At 51.5% G+C, this 15,270-nt stretch overlaps 6 protein-coding genes across 6 annotated transcripts; 4 read left to right on the top strand and 2 right to left on the bottom strand.

Annotated features, from left to right (window-relative positions):
• Window positions 1-171: 171 nt before the first annotated feature.
• J4E87_009634 (uncharacterized protein) lies at window positions 172-3,155 on the bottom strand (the record flags this gene model as incomplete). Its single annotated transcript, XM_049381209.1, has 5 exons — window positions 172-434; window positions 489-1,991; window positions 2,040-2,684; window positions 2,738-2,884; window positions 2,936-3,155. The coding sequence occupies 5 exons, from the start codon at window positions 3,153-3,155 to the stop codon at window positions 172-174; spliced, it is 2,778 nt and encodes a 925-aa protein (XP_049229059.1).
• Window positions 3,156-4,294: 1,139 nt separating this feature from the next.
• TIM17 (translocase of the inner membrane) lies at window positions 4,295-4,886 on the top strand (the record flags this gene model as incomplete). Its single annotated transcript, XM_049381208.1, has 3 exons — window positions 4,295-4,363; window positions 4,416-4,451; window positions 4,500-4,886. The coding sequence occupies 3 exons, from the start codon at window positions 4,295-4,297 to the stop codon at window positions 4,884-4,886; spliced, it is 492 nt and encodes a 163-aa protein (XP_049229058.1).
• A 728-nt stretch (window positions 4,887-5,614) lies between these two features.
• J4E87_009632 (uncharacterized protein) lies at window positions 5,615-7,015 on the top strand (the record flags this gene model as incomplete). Its single annotated transcript, XM_049381207.1, has 1 exon — window positions 5,615-7,015. One exon carries the CDS (start codon window positions 5,615-5,617, stop codon window positions 7,013-7,015), a length of 1,401 nt encoding a protein of 466 aa, XP_049229057.1.
• Window positions 7,016-7,414: 399 nt separating this feature from the next.
• On the top strand, window positions 7,415-8,409 carry J4E87_009631 (uncharacterized protein; the record flags this gene model as incomplete). Its single annotated transcript, XM_049381206.1, has 2 exons — window positions 7,415-7,518; window positions 7,569-8,409. The coding sequence occupies 2 exons, from the start codon at window positions 7,415-7,417 to the stop codon at window positions 8,407-8,409; spliced, it is 945 nt and encodes a 314-aa protein (XP_049229056.1).
• A 2,884-nt stretch (window positions 8,410-11,293) lies between these two features.
• On the top strand, window positions 11,294-12,649 carry J4E87_009630 (uncharacterized protein; the record flags this gene model as incomplete). The annotated part of the gene is made up of 1 exon (XM_049381205.1): window positions 11,294-12,649. One exon carries the CDS (start codon window positions 11,294-11,296, stop codon window positions 12,647-12,649), a length of 1,356 nt encoding a protein of 451 aa, XP_049229055.1.
• Window positions 12,650-12,766: 117 nt separating this feature from the next.
• Window positions 12,767-14,559, bottom strand: J4E87_009629 (uncharacterized protein; the record flags this gene model as incomplete). Its single annotated transcript, XM_049381204.1, has 3 exons — window positions 12,767-13,976; window positions 14,024-14,409; window positions 14,464-14,559. The coding sequence occupies 3 exons, from the start codon at window positions 14,557-14,559 to the stop codon at window positions 12,767-12,769; spliced, it is 1,692 nt and encodes a 563-aa protein (XP_049229054.1).
• Window positions 14,560-15,270: the final 711 nt, after the last annotated feature.

Raw genomic sequence — 15,270 nt, 5'->3', positions numbered from 1 at the left:
ATAACGACAATACTCATGCTATGCAACTGCTTCGCGTGACCACTGGTTCACGCGTACGTAGACCAAAGAAACCTTCCTGCAAACAGTGTTCCTTATCCACCAACATCGCAAGCTTCGTGCATCATATCGTATCCAGAACAAGGCCATAACCACAGATGAAAAACCACCAGACTAGTGACGCGGAACGCCAGCCATATCCACGTCCTCCATCTCTGCCGAAACCGGTGTGGGTATGCCGCCGGAAGCACTGGAGCGGCGAGTCCGAGAACCGACGTCCAAGGTGGAGGATGAGCTGTCGCCACCGTACCTCCTCTGCTGGAGATCACGGAGGATCTTCTGGCCTTGAAGAAGAGAGTCGCGTTGTCCAACAAGCTCCATACGTTGGTTGAAGCGATAAGAGGATTCCGAGAGGAGGCGCTTGGCGTTTTCGTAACCTGAATCGCAACAATTAGCATGTATAGTCTCCCGTCTGGATAATGGAAACTTACCTTCATGACCCTCGTTCAGACCAAGACCATTCTCAAGCTCGTCGCGGAGTTGAGTGCGGAGCTGCTTGTAGAACTTGGACTCTATTCGCATACATACCGCATCGTGAAAGCGGCGCACGGCGAGCATGTAGTAGGTAGTGACCTGAGCGACAACGCCTCGCTCGACGAGATAAGGCTCATGGTTGAATACCTCCATAGCCCTGACATCTTTCTTCAACCTCTCTTCTTCAGCAGGACTCATTGGCTTGCCTGTGCGCTGCGCTCTGCTGTTCTTGTACTTTGTGAAGCGATATTTGAAGCGAGCCTGGTGGTAGTTCTCCAAGACGGCCTCCTTCTCACATTCGAAGATGTCGTTATGGAAGATGTATGGTCCTTCCTTCTCGTCATTGAGGCTCTCGTTAGCCATGGTAGTGCGCTGCTGGTCGAAGTTGGTTGCTAGCATCTCTTCAACGATCTTCCATGCGGTCTGATGGAAAGTTGAGCCCTGCCATTTCTTGAAGTGTTGGGTGAACAGGGCTTTCATTTGATCCTTAATCTGCTTTTCGAAAGCATCGAAGAATTTCGCAAGCGGCTGCTCCCAGTGTTCAAGCGTGCTGAGCATGAGGTTATCGACTACTCGTGGCTCGATCTGGCCTGGTACCTTCGACTGGGAGTGTTCGGACAAGTAATCAGTGACTTCGTCGAGAACGAACTTCTTCTTCAAGCCACGGAAGTCTGTAATCATTGGTTGTTCTTCCAGCGGTTTGGGCAGACCTCGCTTCGGTGTCTTGACTGGAGAGAGCCCCGGCATGCCGTCGATCTTGCGCTTCTTGGTAGGTGTCTCGGGGTTGTTGCGCGCTGCAGACTCACTATCGTCGCTGTGCTCTCCGTCATCGTCGTCGTCTAGCGAAATAGCTTTATTCGCAGAACTTCCTGGCTGAGAGTCTAGTACGTCTGCATAAACGCTTGCGTCTCGACGTCCACCCGTCGCCATTGTGGGCTTCATACTGACTAGCGCATCGAAGAAAGCGTTTTGCAGAAGCCTCCACTTGTTACGCCATTCCTTGCATGGGAATTCGGCTTCGAGCTCTTTACGAACCCCCTGTGAGAAGTCGAGCACGATGTCAGAGATGATACGCGACGCGTTGTGGTTGGGAGGTTCAGGGAACTGTTGCAGACGAGCCTCTACTTCAGCAAGCCGAGTATCGATCTCATGCTCGATGACTGGGAGCTTCTTCGTTATCTGGTCGGCAAGCTTCCCCGAAAGGAAACTCTGGAGATTGAGAGTTCCGAATCGGTGTGCATAATCTTTGAAGGTTGTAGACCACGGGTCTTCTCCGCTGAAGAAGTGGTGCTCTTGCAACCGAGCCTCTTGATGTGTAAGGCCTTTGTTAAGTTCATCCTGTGCTGGGTTCTTCACAACGAAGTAACCGTGCCCTAGCGCGAACCGTTTCTGATCGAAGACTTCCATTAGTTTGTCGTGACGTGATCCCTTCGGCAGGCAGTCGGGTTTGGTGAGTACGCCTGGAAGCTACGTTAGCAAAAGCAGTTATAGACGATGATGTTACATACCAATGCATCTGTCAGTAGCCTTCAAACTACGCGCGATGCCAGCAGCGGTTGAATTGGCGATATCAGTCGCTAGCGAGCAGGTGACTAGTATGAGAGACTCGGCGTCTTTGACGTAGTCCACAACTACGTCACGAACAAACTGGATAAGATACGCTTCTTCTTCAATGTCGGCTTGGTTGATGAGACCAGGAAGATCGTAGAAACTTAAAGACGGTGAACCCGGCTGAGTGATGGAGATGCATACAATGTTCGGACTGAACTTGCATTTGTGATGTTCTCCAAGTGCGGCAAGACTCGGAAGCAAGAATTCATGGTAGTCAACGCGGGGACTAATAGTGGCCAGTTGTGCGCGGCGAATGATGTGCTCCAGGTTCTCAGGATTGTCGGTATCAGCGAAGAAAGCGTCGTTAGGCAGTGGTAACTGTATCCAACCGGGAAAGCGACGTTCGTGGCTTGGACCTGCAGGCTTGCCATCGTAACCAAAATTGCGTCGAAGTGTTACGGTCGCGCTCCAGCCCGCGCGCGGATCATCGGAGGACTCCAACTTGATGAGAAGAGGGCATCGGGTGCATGTGTCATCGGCTCTCGGAGTCTTGATACCAGAGATGGCTTCAATCACTGAAGACTTTCCTGTAGATTGTTCGCCTAAGGATGTCAGCGAACAAAACTTTTGTATTTTCTATAATTTGGTGACTTACCTAGCACGATGCACTTGGGCAGGGGAATGTCGTAGCGTTGCAAGCCTAAGGCCTCTAGTCGGCCAATTGTCGCAATGGCCTCCTTCACATGGATAGTAAGTGGATCGATTTCTCTAGAAGCAGGTGTGTTGATTGGATGTGTTGAGTCTAGATTATTGTTAGCTGAATAAAATCTTGTTGTGCTGGCGCTTTACTCACCATCTTGCCCAACTAGGTGAAGCGGCTCGAGACCCTCACTCAGACGCGATACGTCGTCACGCGCGGGGTGAGTGGCTGACGAAGGCATGTGCGGATTGCTTTGAGCGTCGACAATAGCGGTACCTTCGAGCGGTGCGTCCGCAATGGTACCATCGTCGCTAGGTGAGACTGGTCGCTTTACAGCCTCCTTACGTGTGCGGCCTCGAGTAGCACCCACCATTTTGAGAGGTTGTACAGAAAGTCAAGTGGTGTAGTGGTAAGAGGTAAGTAGGTGAGTGTGGTAGCAAAATTGACAACAACAAGAGCGCGAGCGCCAAGACTTGACTCTAGGCAGCAAATCCGAGGTGACACAGACTCCAAAGCAGGGTCCAGGAGCAGTACGCAAATGGAAACCATTGGACGAGCGTAGAAACCCCAGGACGAGAGGGCCGGAATGTCGTGGTGAGCGCGAGTCTGGTACCACTTCTGGAGCGGTGAGCGGTGAATGCATGATACGCATGAGCTCAACTTGCAGCGAGGAGAAGACATGAGTTGGATGGACGACAGATGCTTGTACGTTACCTGCATGTAGGTCTGAGAACTCCGTCGAGATATCATCTCTTTTGTACGTGGTCTGAGAGTGATGTCCAGGTCACACTCTCACCTCGGAAGCGATGCACACGTCCTCGGAAACACAGTACAGAGAATTGATGCTGAAGATATAGAAACGAAAACAGTCAGAGTTGATGGACAAGCTGGGGAATCATCGCGGGAGAGAGAGGCGGACAGAGGAGAACTGTCACATAGATGTCGAATAGCTGCTACTATCACAGAATAGACGTAGCACGCCAACCAAGAAAAGAGCTAAACAGGCCTGCAGCCTACATTAGCTTGAAACCCTACAAGATAGACAAGTTAGCGTTGATGTAGGCTCTAGACCTGTTCAGCCTTTTTCTTGTATGAGGTGGTAGTAGACTTCGCGACGAATTGATCTGGATCTTGCAGTATAGATTCATTGGACGTGCACAGTCGCAGGCGATGGGTGCTGCGCGGAGGAGCGATTTGTAGCTCCATCGTTCGACAGAGCTGCTATGGCTGACAAATGACAGAGAAAGTAGCATATGACTCCATAAAAGCGAAAAGTTGATGCCGCATAGATGGTTCTGAGGGTGAGTGACGATACATGGAAGGAGGTTTGACGGCAGAAGTGGTCGCGCCAGTCCCGAAGATTTGCCGCTAGCGCCAAAGCAGCAAGGGTCCTCAAGAAATTCCATCGAAGCACATCGTCACCGGTGGCTACCGTCCGACCACGAGCTCGCCCACGCCCTCGCCTCACCCCCGGAATCGCCCAAAACACATCATATCCTCCAATAATACATAATGGACCATTCGCGCGATCCCTGCCCCTGGGTCATTCTGAATGACTTTGGCGGTGCCTTTGCCATGGGTGTATGTCCCCACCAGCGCTGCATCTCTGGCCCGTATACTAACATCGCATTAGGCTGTCGGAGGAGCAGTATGGCATGGTGTGAAGGGTGTAAGTATCTTTTAATTCATACTTTGAATTGCGCTTATACAGCCACAGTTCCGTAACTCACCCTACGGCGAGCGACGCATCGGCGCCATCACAGCGATCAAAGCTCGCGCGCCTGTTCTCGGCGGCAACTTCGGAGTCTGGGGAGGACTTTTCAACACATACGACTGCGCAGTCAAGGGAATACGGAAGAAGGAGGACCCGTGGAACGCCATCATCGCAGGATTCTTCACAGGTGGCTCGCTCGCAGTACGAGGAGGATACAGGTCGATGCGAAACGGCGCGATATCATGTGCCATTTTGCTGGCTGTCATCGAGGGTGTCTCAATTGGCTTCAACCGCATGATGGCCGACAACACAAGGCTCGATGCGCCCCCACCACCACCAGCCGACGTGGGTGCACCATCCGGCGGCGGCGGCATGGCTGTGGCCGCGTAAAACGTTTTCGATTCACGATTTATACCTCTTCAGAGCGAACCGTTATCAGGCCACGGGCGGGCAGCGACATGTCTGATGTCTGGGCAGACGGTGTTTTTGGGATGTTTGGCATATACCGCAGGTTTCGGCAGCGGGCGGCGTTCACACTCTCCTCAGCTTTGTGCTATACCTGTATCATATACGCGACACGACTTGTACAACATCTGGAGGCGTCTCTAGACGGAAGCTTGAGTGTGCGGAATTCAAAAGATACGACACATCTCAATGTTCACCAGCTATTGCGCACCCAATCTATCGAATCCGAGCTTACCGCAATAGTTTAAACTCAAAACCCGCCTAGAATATCTTGATGACATCATCAGACCCACTCTCCAGTAAATAATCCTCTGAGCTTCCCCGGCATCCCGCGACGTTTGGGACACTGCAAATGCCTCCAAGCCTAGAACGCACCCGTGGGGAAGCCACTCAACGAAGTCTGTTATAGCTGCAGGTTGATGCTAGCTTCTTCGAGTCGGCGTGGCTGACGGCAATGAGCTTTGACCGCCTTTTCTACCCTGGAAATACTGCACTCGCCGCTTCATTCGATGTCTTCACCCCAAACCACGATGCTGCCTCCACACGCGCCAGAATTACGAATCCCATCTCCTCCATCTCATGATCCTTATGTTTCGCACTCGACTATTCAATAACACCAATACGATATACGACATTTCTTCCCAGACGCGAACATGGCACCTTCCAAAGATTTCGATATATCGAAAGCCATCCAATCAGAGCTCAACTACATCTCTCCAAGGTCCTTGAAACAACATGTCACCACCATCATGACCAACTGGCATCTCGAATTTGCCAAAGACTGTATTCCACGTCCACTATGGCCCCAGGACCTTTTCCCTCAATGGGGTGCCGACATCATTATGCTTTTGAGCGAGATCTCATCACTACCTGGCGCTACTCTCCCAGACTTCACGGGAAGACTGAAGGAAGTTGTAAAGATGCGTCAACAGAAGAACAAGTCTGCGGCTGGCAGGTCGAGTCGGGCCAAAGCTGTAGATCTGAAAGCGGTCTTGAAACAATATGAAAGAGACGCCGATGAGATGGGAGCTGGGCTAGCCAGCCCGGAGTCAGACGCGAAGGATAGGAAAGGTGGCCGCACGACCCGGAATACCCGTATACAGGTGCCGAAAACACCTGTCAACCACGACGACGAAGATGAAGAGGAGGAAGAAGAAGGTTCATCTGAACCACTCGCCGGGGGAAAATACCAGTACCTCTCTGGCGTGCGACCCGTCAAAGTTAACCTAAATCCCGATGCATCCGCTGTGAAGAAGCCAACGCGACCCAAGCCTCCACCAAGAGGCAAGAGACGGAAAGCGAACGAAGACGCAATGCCAGATCCCCTGGCAGTCGAACTCCCAACTTTGGTGCACCAGGACCCCGACCCCCGGGTACCGGATGACACTGGCTTCCTCTCAGATCTTGAAGGCAATGAGGCGAGGGAGAAAAGCAGGAAGAGGAAGAAACGACTATCGAGACTTGAGCAACAGCGTATTAGGGAGCCGCACTGGCAGCTGAATAACGATAACATCACTCTTGATGTTCAGACTCCGACGCAACCGCCCGGTATATCTGCTGCAGAGGAGGAAGAAGAGGGCGCGATCATACCTGACGCGCACGATGACGAAGACCCGGCTTTGGATAACGCAGAAAACCCGACACCAGATAGTGAACCGCACGAACCGATAGATGCTACAGAAGAAACCGAGATCGAGGCCATGAACCTCCTAGCCTCTCTGCCCGAACTTCCGACGAATGCAACGGCAACCGAGAAGAGAGAATTAGAAGAACTGAAGTTGAGCATGGAGCAGCGCATATGGCGAATCAAGGTCTTGAGGATAGAAGAGCGGGTCCAGAATGAGGCGCTGGCCAAGCGCGGAACGGAAGGTGAGGATGAGCAAAGTGTGGATCTTGAGGGGAACGCTGGTAGACGCGGCAGGGTCTCGAGAAAAGAAGAGAGGGTGCGAAACAAGGGGCGGGTCAGACGAGAAGCGAAGAGTGGGGACAGTGGTGCTGTGGAGAGCGATACGAGTAGAGGGGGGAGGGTGTTGAGGACACGTAGGGGGAAGTAGGGTATATATGTGAGGGACATACGGCACGGATGAATACGCTGGGATAGTATTCTATTGTCATATTATATGGGGAGGCCGCTGTCCAGCGCCTTGGAACGTATGCGCTTGCTAACGTACCTGCGACCGACGCGAGTGCGCAATTCGAGTTTACCGTCGCTACCATGGGCCCTGACGCATACATTGGTTGCTATCCACTTCATCCACTGGTACTGTAATGACGTCTAACGACGGTAAGCCACTCACAGGCTCCGCAGTCCCAACGTTACCAGACTAAAGAGAATACAGCCATAATCTTTTTCCGCTTCTACCCTTTAAATTTCTTCCATGCCCACGAAGGCTTCTTTTACTTCCACCTTCCAACCTGTAACACAGCTCCACGACAACAGTGCGCTTAACAGTATGGCACAGCTCACGAGACCCAACCCAGATCCATTCTATGAGGGCAATCCTTCTGATAGCTACGATGACCCTCAAGAGGAAGAGTACCACGACTACCTTAGAGAGTGTGTAACACAATCTCCTTGTCATAAAGACACATGCTGACACAACTCAGTGCAAGCGCATGGCTAGAAGATTACCGCGGGCGTGCAGAATTCCTGGCTTATTCACCGAAGCTAACAGGCAAATTTAAATTCGCCACCGGAACAGAGTGCGATACGTTCAGCGCAGCTGACCGCAGCCTCTCCAACATTCTCGCCCGCCTTCCAGCCGAGGTCGACGAACGGATTATGATCCAAGAAGGCCCATGTTGCCGTGCGTTCTTCCAGAAAATACGGGATCGTTTACCGAAGGAGCTTCGTGAAATGGTCTTTGAGAATATTTTCCAGGGCACGCACGTCTTGTTAGAAGCGAACAAACCCGAAGCCGAGAACTCCGACGACATTCCGGACTGTGTAAAGCAAGACATGGGAAGACATTATCCTTACAGCTACCTACTCAAGCCAGGATATATACACGACCATGAAGTAAGGACTGAGCTCATCGAAGCATGGTTCCGGACATCATACTTCATTGTCACGGATGCCGCACTCATTCGCCCCTCTCTGGAGAGATATCCATGGAGCGCTGGCATTGATCCAGTCGAACTTATCAGACGAGTGCAATTAAAGACAAAACCCCTGGAAGCCCCCTTGATGCGCGAGGCTGTAAGCAAAGAGTTGGAGCTCCTTGAATGTCTCAAGCCAGGCACAACCATCATCATCATCGTGAAAAGATTCCCTGAAAGGAGTCATGATCCGAATGAAGATTTATATCGCGCTGAATCTTTATACCCGGTAGCATTGCGTATGAGGGGTATGGGGTATAAGATGATAGTTCGACCGTACATGAATGATCAGAGAGTGGTGGAGCGGGGGAACCGCTGGGTGGAGGCATGGTTGAGGGCGAATGAGTGATTTCTGGCGTCTACATGAGTTTGAAAGAGTAGTTCAGGCTTACTTACAAGCTATGTGGACTTCTGGGTCTGATACTGGCTTGTTACATTCATCGTGCTTGTTCTTTGGATATAGTGGAGCTCTTATCCGTCCGTACCATCCCAGAAAACATCACATGCTCAGTTTGAAACTGCGTACCGCGCAGTCATGATTTCCTTACTGCCTTATTGGCTCTCACATTATGACACCAAGTCCAGTCCATGGACCTCGATAGCGCTGTGCCGGAAGCGACAGCAGTACCTAGATAAAGAAAGCGGGTAGACTTGGGCGTACATCCGCAAGACCCGGGCGCATAAAACCCATGGTATCCTTTAGTCGTGACTGCTCTACCGTAGCTGTTATACGGCACGCCCTGATTTCTACTACCACTGAAATGAACGATGAGGCTACCAAAGACGAGTAAGAAGATGGCAACAGAAGACACCTAATTCGGCACCCCGAGCGATACCGGATGCCGGGGTTCACTACTTAAACTCTCATTTTTCGCACGTTTTACAATACAAATTCACTTCTGAATCGATATTAGTTCTACTAATAAGTTCTATGGCCGAAGGATGCAAGAAATTGCTACAAATCACTATGTTACCGCGGGTAATATAACCCACCAGTAAGTTACTGTAAAAGCCTTTTAGATCTTGATGACTAACGAACGAAAAGAGCCAACGTAGGGTTCTCGCATTCTTCGGATTCTTCAGATACGGAGATGTCTGATGTCTCAGACGCTGAGTATAATGAGTTTCTAGCAGATAATCATGTGCCTTCGGATGAGGAGGACAATGAGATGTCAGTCGACGAAGAAGATAGTTCCTCGGAAGATGAAGACGATGAGGCCTCAGACGATGAAGAGGATGAGAACTCGGAAGATGGAGACTCAGAAGATAAAGACGATAGGCTTCCACAAGAGAAATGCGGGTTTTCGAACCACCAATACGCTGCGCTTCTAAGAGATGAGCACGACGGGCTTCTAGAAAACGGTGAGCTCCAAGGCGAGGAAGCTGGTGCGATTCTAGACGGAGAAGCCGCTGAAGCTGCTTGGCCTACGTGTTGCGCATACCTCAATGAGTGCGTATCAGGGTGTCACCATGGATGTTATGGTTGTTAACGTTTCGTAGCGCGACGACAGAACTGAGAGGCTCTCAGAAGATTTGGACTGCTCTTCATTCATCAGCCTACCACAGTCCAACAGGACATGCCACAAAAGCGGATATCGACGCTTTCCATGAAGCTAAGTGCGATCGGATACGATACGCCTATCGTCGTTCAATCCTCCAGCACATGCAAGATTTCTGGCCTCGAGAGCTTCGCGATATGGTGTATGAATACCTCTTCGAAGACGTGTATGAGAATCTAGCGGCGCGGAAATATAAGGTCGGTAATCTTGCTCCCTTCCGCCGAGACCTTGGGGTAAATTTCAGACTTTTCGCTGCGGATACTCAAATCAAACAAGAGCTAGCTAAAGCATGGTACGAAGCGACGAGGTTCTCTACCGAAGATGCCAGCACCATCGATTCTTGCCTCTCTCAGCTCGAATGGAGTGCTGCTCTAGTGGGTAAGCCACTTGACTTGGTCCTAAACGTCGAAATCTACATACCTGTTCTATACGCCCGAGACACTGCCGAAGAGATCCTCGACTTGCAAAGGCTTGGGTCCCTATTCCAGCTCAAAGAACGTTCGACCATTACGATCACTCTGGAAGGACACAACAACGAATCCAGATCCTTAGACGTGATTCGCACCGACGCGGAAGATTACGCGCAGAAAGTAGAGTGGTTGTTTTGGCTATTGGCATGCCTGAGACGTGCGGGATATAAGGTCATAGTAGCACCAATGTGGAACCGGACAGTCGTGTTTGGACCAGAGGACCTCACCTTGGAAAGAGTGACAACGATAATCCAAGCGGCTTTTGTTGAGTGGGATCCTTGATGGATTAGGGAAGTCTAGACCAGTTCTAAAGTTGCTTTTCGGGAATACTTCATTGATGCAACGATCCTGCGTCTATACCAATCGATCATCTCCTATAGATGGCTGAGTTCTCGGGGCCTTGCAGCTTCAGGTACCCGCAGAGCCGAAAGGTTTTGCTGTTGTGAGTATGGTGAGGGGCTCGCTGAACTTCGTCGCGTTAGGCCTAAGAATTCCGCTCAAAATGTATGCTGTTAGCAGCCTAATGGCACAAGATGACGCGTTTTGCAATTAGAGTGATGAACCTCCGTGGGCGTGGATGCTTCCCGACAAAGGTTCAAGTGGCGGGGCTTGCGCTAGCTCTGGAGAGTGCTAGCGGGTAAGTTTTGCCGAGGCACGATAGCGCCAGGGTTTCACTCTCGAAACGCGTCACATCTTCACTCACGTGCATCCTCCCGCCGTTCCCCGCGCACTCGTAATCCGACATCCTAGCAACATCTGTTGCAAGCAAGCAATGTTACAGAAATGTATCTTGCGCACTCTAGTGACTCCCAACATGGGGGCAGCACGACTCCTACGAAGACCACTCCGGCTGCGTCGCTTGAGCTTCGCGACACCCATAACTACTTAGGGAGTACACGCCAGCCAAGCTAACATTCTATCTCCAACGCGTAGCTATGTTTAAACAAAGGCTGAAGCCTCATACCCAGTATGTTACAGTATCCATGTAGCAACTCCAGACGGTGGTTCCGACGCGTCTGGGTGCGGCTTGTTTTGCGCAATCGTTTCATCTCCGGCTTCACGATCAGGATGCGTTTCAAGTTTCTACTCAAAAGTTCAAGACATTCTTATACAAAAACGAAACTGTAACCCATACTGTTCTTTTGCTCCTGTATCTTCACATTCCCGGAATACCGAATCCACTTACAAAGCACAGCCTATCATCATGAAGTCAGCTATTAGCCTGAGCTTGCTGGGAAGCGCGCTCGCACTATCGAACGAGAAAGTCGGCTTTGTTGCGCAACAACCTCTCATACAAGACGCATGCCCATCAAATCACCTACTTGACAACGGCAAATGCCTACCTTTGGCATATGGCAACTCACCAGCATCAGTAGCATTCCAGTCCAATACCTCCGACCCCTCGCCTCACACAAACTCTTTAGAAGACGCCCGCGCGTTAGCTTCCCAAACAGAAAACTTCCCCTGGACATTCTGGCCAGAATGTTTCACCAACGAAAAAGTCGCAGAGCCCTACTGCGTCTTCAGCAAACAAGACTTCGCATCGGGGAGAGGCATCTTCATCGTCACCGCACGTACCTTCGCCTACGCCATGCTGCAACACGACGCATTCAAGCGCCCAGAAACCCTCGAGCGCATCAACCGTTACGAGAACCCACCATTCTACCAGCATGAATTCCCTGGAAAAGGAAGAGGCCTAGTCGCCAACAAGACCCTTCAGCGAGGCGACGAGATCTTCGCTTCTACGCCAATCCTCATCACAGACCCCGATCTATACGACTTACCCGAATCCGAGCGCCTTGCGCTGCTGCATCGCGGCATAGACACGCTTCCGAAGTCGACACAATCCTTGTTCTGGGAGCTCATGGGTCACACGCCCGATGCCGACGCGATAGACGACCGCATCACGACCAACAATTTCGAAGTCGCTATCGATGGTATCGCGCAATCCGCGCTTTTCCCTGAAATAGCCATGCTGAACCACGACTGCCGACCAAATGCCGCGTACTTCTTCGATGAAAAGACGCTGACGCACTACGTCCACGCCATCCGACCCATCTACCCCGGCGAGGAAATCACAATCACATACATCAACAACGAGCTACCGCGCGCACGGCGCATGCGCGGGTTGGAAAAGAACTGGGGCTTCAAATGTTCCTGCTCCACATGCACCGCACATGCTTCTTTAGTGTCGGAATCGGATTCGAGGCTCGAACAGATTGCGACTATCCAGCAGGACGTTCTCAGTGACTGGACAGAATCTTCTGCCGCCACCCCTGCAACGGCAGAGCTTCTCATCAGTTTGTACCAGCAAGAGCGTCTTGACGCTAGTCTTGCGACGGCGTATCAGCATGCTGCGGAGACATATAGTAGTTTTGGGATGAAGTGGGAGGCAGTGCGGTATGCGAGGCTAAGTGTGGAGATGAGCATGCTAGACAAAGGCTGGAACGACAAAGATACTGCAGTGATGCAGAAAATGGTTGCCGACCCGACAATGACATGGAGTTGGAAGAAGAGGGTCGGAGCAAAGAGCGGATGCAGCTGTGGAAAGTCTCACTGAAGTATAGTAGGAAGAGAAATAATGGTATGATAAGATACAGTCTAATTAAATATAGATGAAGACATGTACAGTATTCAATGTTCTACAAAGAAGAGGAAGTTGCAAAATGCGAAAAGACTAATTCTGCTCGATCAACGCACCACGAACGCGGGTATTGTACACGTTGTTACACTTGGTGCTCGCGTCTGCCGCGGAGATCTCACCCTTCTCACCGGCGCAGTTACCGCTCGACTTCCTCTTACCCGCGTCGCAGAGCGCAACACCAGCAGCAGGAACGGAGCCCTTCAGCAGATCTGGTGACTCGATGATAGTAGCAGCCATACCGCCAACGAGATGGAAATCGATGTGGCAATGGAAGAACCACACACCCGGGTTATCAGCCTTGAAACGGATGACTGCGTAGCCGAAAGCTGGTACGACAAAACCATCGCGCTTGAGGGGCACGCGGGGCAGCGAGCTCTCATCGCCGTTCCAGACTCCGAGACCCGTGGCGACGACTTGGAAGACGTGGCCGTGGAGATGCATGGGGTGGGGGTACATGTGCGGGTTGTGCATGACGATCTGGACGATTTCGCCGGACTTGATGACCCAGGGGTTGATGCCAGGGCCGTAGGTGGCGGGGTCCATGCTGCCGGTTGTCAAAGCGGTGTAGAGAGTAGGCACTTGAGGAGGAACCCAGGGCTGGGCGTTGAGAGGAGTACGGGTACCGACGCCCTCGAAGTAGGTCTGGTTGGTGGTGAACTCGATGTGGTTGTCGACGGGGCCCATGAGTCTCTGGCCATCAAGCGGCTTCATGGTGAAGTCGTTGAGGATGGTTTGGGGTGGGGGCGTCCACTCGGGCTCGAGGAAGATGCCGTCGATTGTATCAGAGATGCTGTCGATGATGTCGTCGATCTCGCCGAAGATGTCATCGTAAACTACTTCTCCAATGACCGTTCGTTCCTCGACTGAGGGAGCGCCATTGGTCAACATGTCTGTCATCATCTGCGCAATCCAGTTGGAGGATCCTTTGGGGTCCTTCTTTCCTTGCACAATTACACCATAGCTTTGGCCGGCGCAAATGATGATCGTCTCTGCCTCCTGGGGCTGCGTCTGGACACCGTCAATCTCAACTACGCTCAGCGTGTAGTTTGCGATGTGGAAGCGAGCGCATGCGACAGCGGCGGTGTTGACGATACGAAGAAGGTACCTCTTGTTCTTAGCGATCTTGAGGTCAAAAGGCTTGGCGGCATCGTTGAAGAGGAAAGAGTCGGGCGAGTCGAAGTTGGCGTTGGTGTTGTCGGGGCTCATGTAAGCCTCGATCATCTCGGGCATGGGGCGGTGGTACCTAATCGTTGTAAGCTCGCGCGCGTGGAGAAGGCTGAGTTTATTTACCAGTCGGACATGGAAAGGTACACCTGCTTATCGATATTCAAGCTCGCCTCCCAAGCTCTGTCGTGCACAATCATCTTGCCACGCAGACCATCGGGATATTGACCTTTCTCGTGCGCATGGTACCAATGCGTGCCAGCAGGGTTCGCGATAAAGGTGTAGGTGAATGACGACCCAGGTTGTATGGGGCACTGAGTAACTCCACTGGGACCGTCGTAGTTTTGCGTTCCCTTTTGCCATATGCCGTGGAAATGGAGAGCAGTGGTTTGATCCGGAAGGCTGTTGTGAACCGTCACCTGAACGGTATCACCTTCATCGCATTCTATGGTAGGAATCGGCCACTCTCCGTTGATGCCAATAACCTGTCTCTCGAAGCCATCAGGTGCAGCCTGCAGTGAGTTAGCGTTGTCATTTGGTGTCAACAGGTATAGTAGAGTACTCACAGTCACGTAGCCAACCTCGAAGTCATAAGTGACAGTCTTTGCGCAAGATACTCCAGCGTACACCGCCAACAAGAGTGCCTGAGATAGACCCAACATGTTGCTCAACAAGTAACGAATGAAATATAAAGAGTGTATATCTGGCTGAAGAAGCAGCGCTCTCGAGAGTTTAAGTATGAATGTATGCTTTTCATGGAAATGACTGACGTTGTTGGCCCGTTCGACTATGCTCTAATCGCTCCGATCAGATATGAACGCGTATTCAATATTTCGAAGCTCTCAACCCTTGCACGATGGGCCAAGATCAACGGCTTTGAACAGACCGCCCTTCCAGAAGGGGTAGAATACGTCTGCGTGCCAGCACCCGATACGCGCAAAAGAACCATGTTGCACAGATGCAACAAGGGTCCGACCGTCTCCATGCTTGTAGCGGGCTGCAACGCGGGAATGGTTTGATCGTTTTGACCATTGTGGAGGTATAAAGCTTGACGATACCGAGGCCAGCTATTGGCTCACACGGGGTGTTCGCACGATCAAGAAAACCCACATGCACATGCAAGGAGCAACAGATGCCAATTGGAACCCCGTCCGAAACGCTGTCTCGCGTGCTGGGCTGGAAAAGAATGGAAGACACAAGTGGCGTGCATCTCAATGCTTCTATGATGGCTTGCCTAGACTAGGAACAGGTTAGCGTGGTGCGGTTGAGGCAAAAAACGATGGTGATCTTTCGGAAACTTTGGTATACCTTGTACCGACAGTCGGACATGTGTGGGAGAGCCGATGTGGTACAGCATGTCCCATGCAGACGCC

The sequence above is a fragment of the Alternaria ethzedia genome (genome assembly GCF_023757985.1).
Source record: "Alternaria ethzedia strain BMP 0044 chromosome Unknown scaffold_37, whole genome shotgun sequence".
NCBI classification, from domain to species: Eukaryota; Fungi; Ascomycota; class Dothideomycetes; order Pleosporales; family Pleosporaceae; genus Alternaria; species Alternaria ethzedia.
This window is presented reverse-complemented; position numbering and strand designations above follow the sequence as displayed.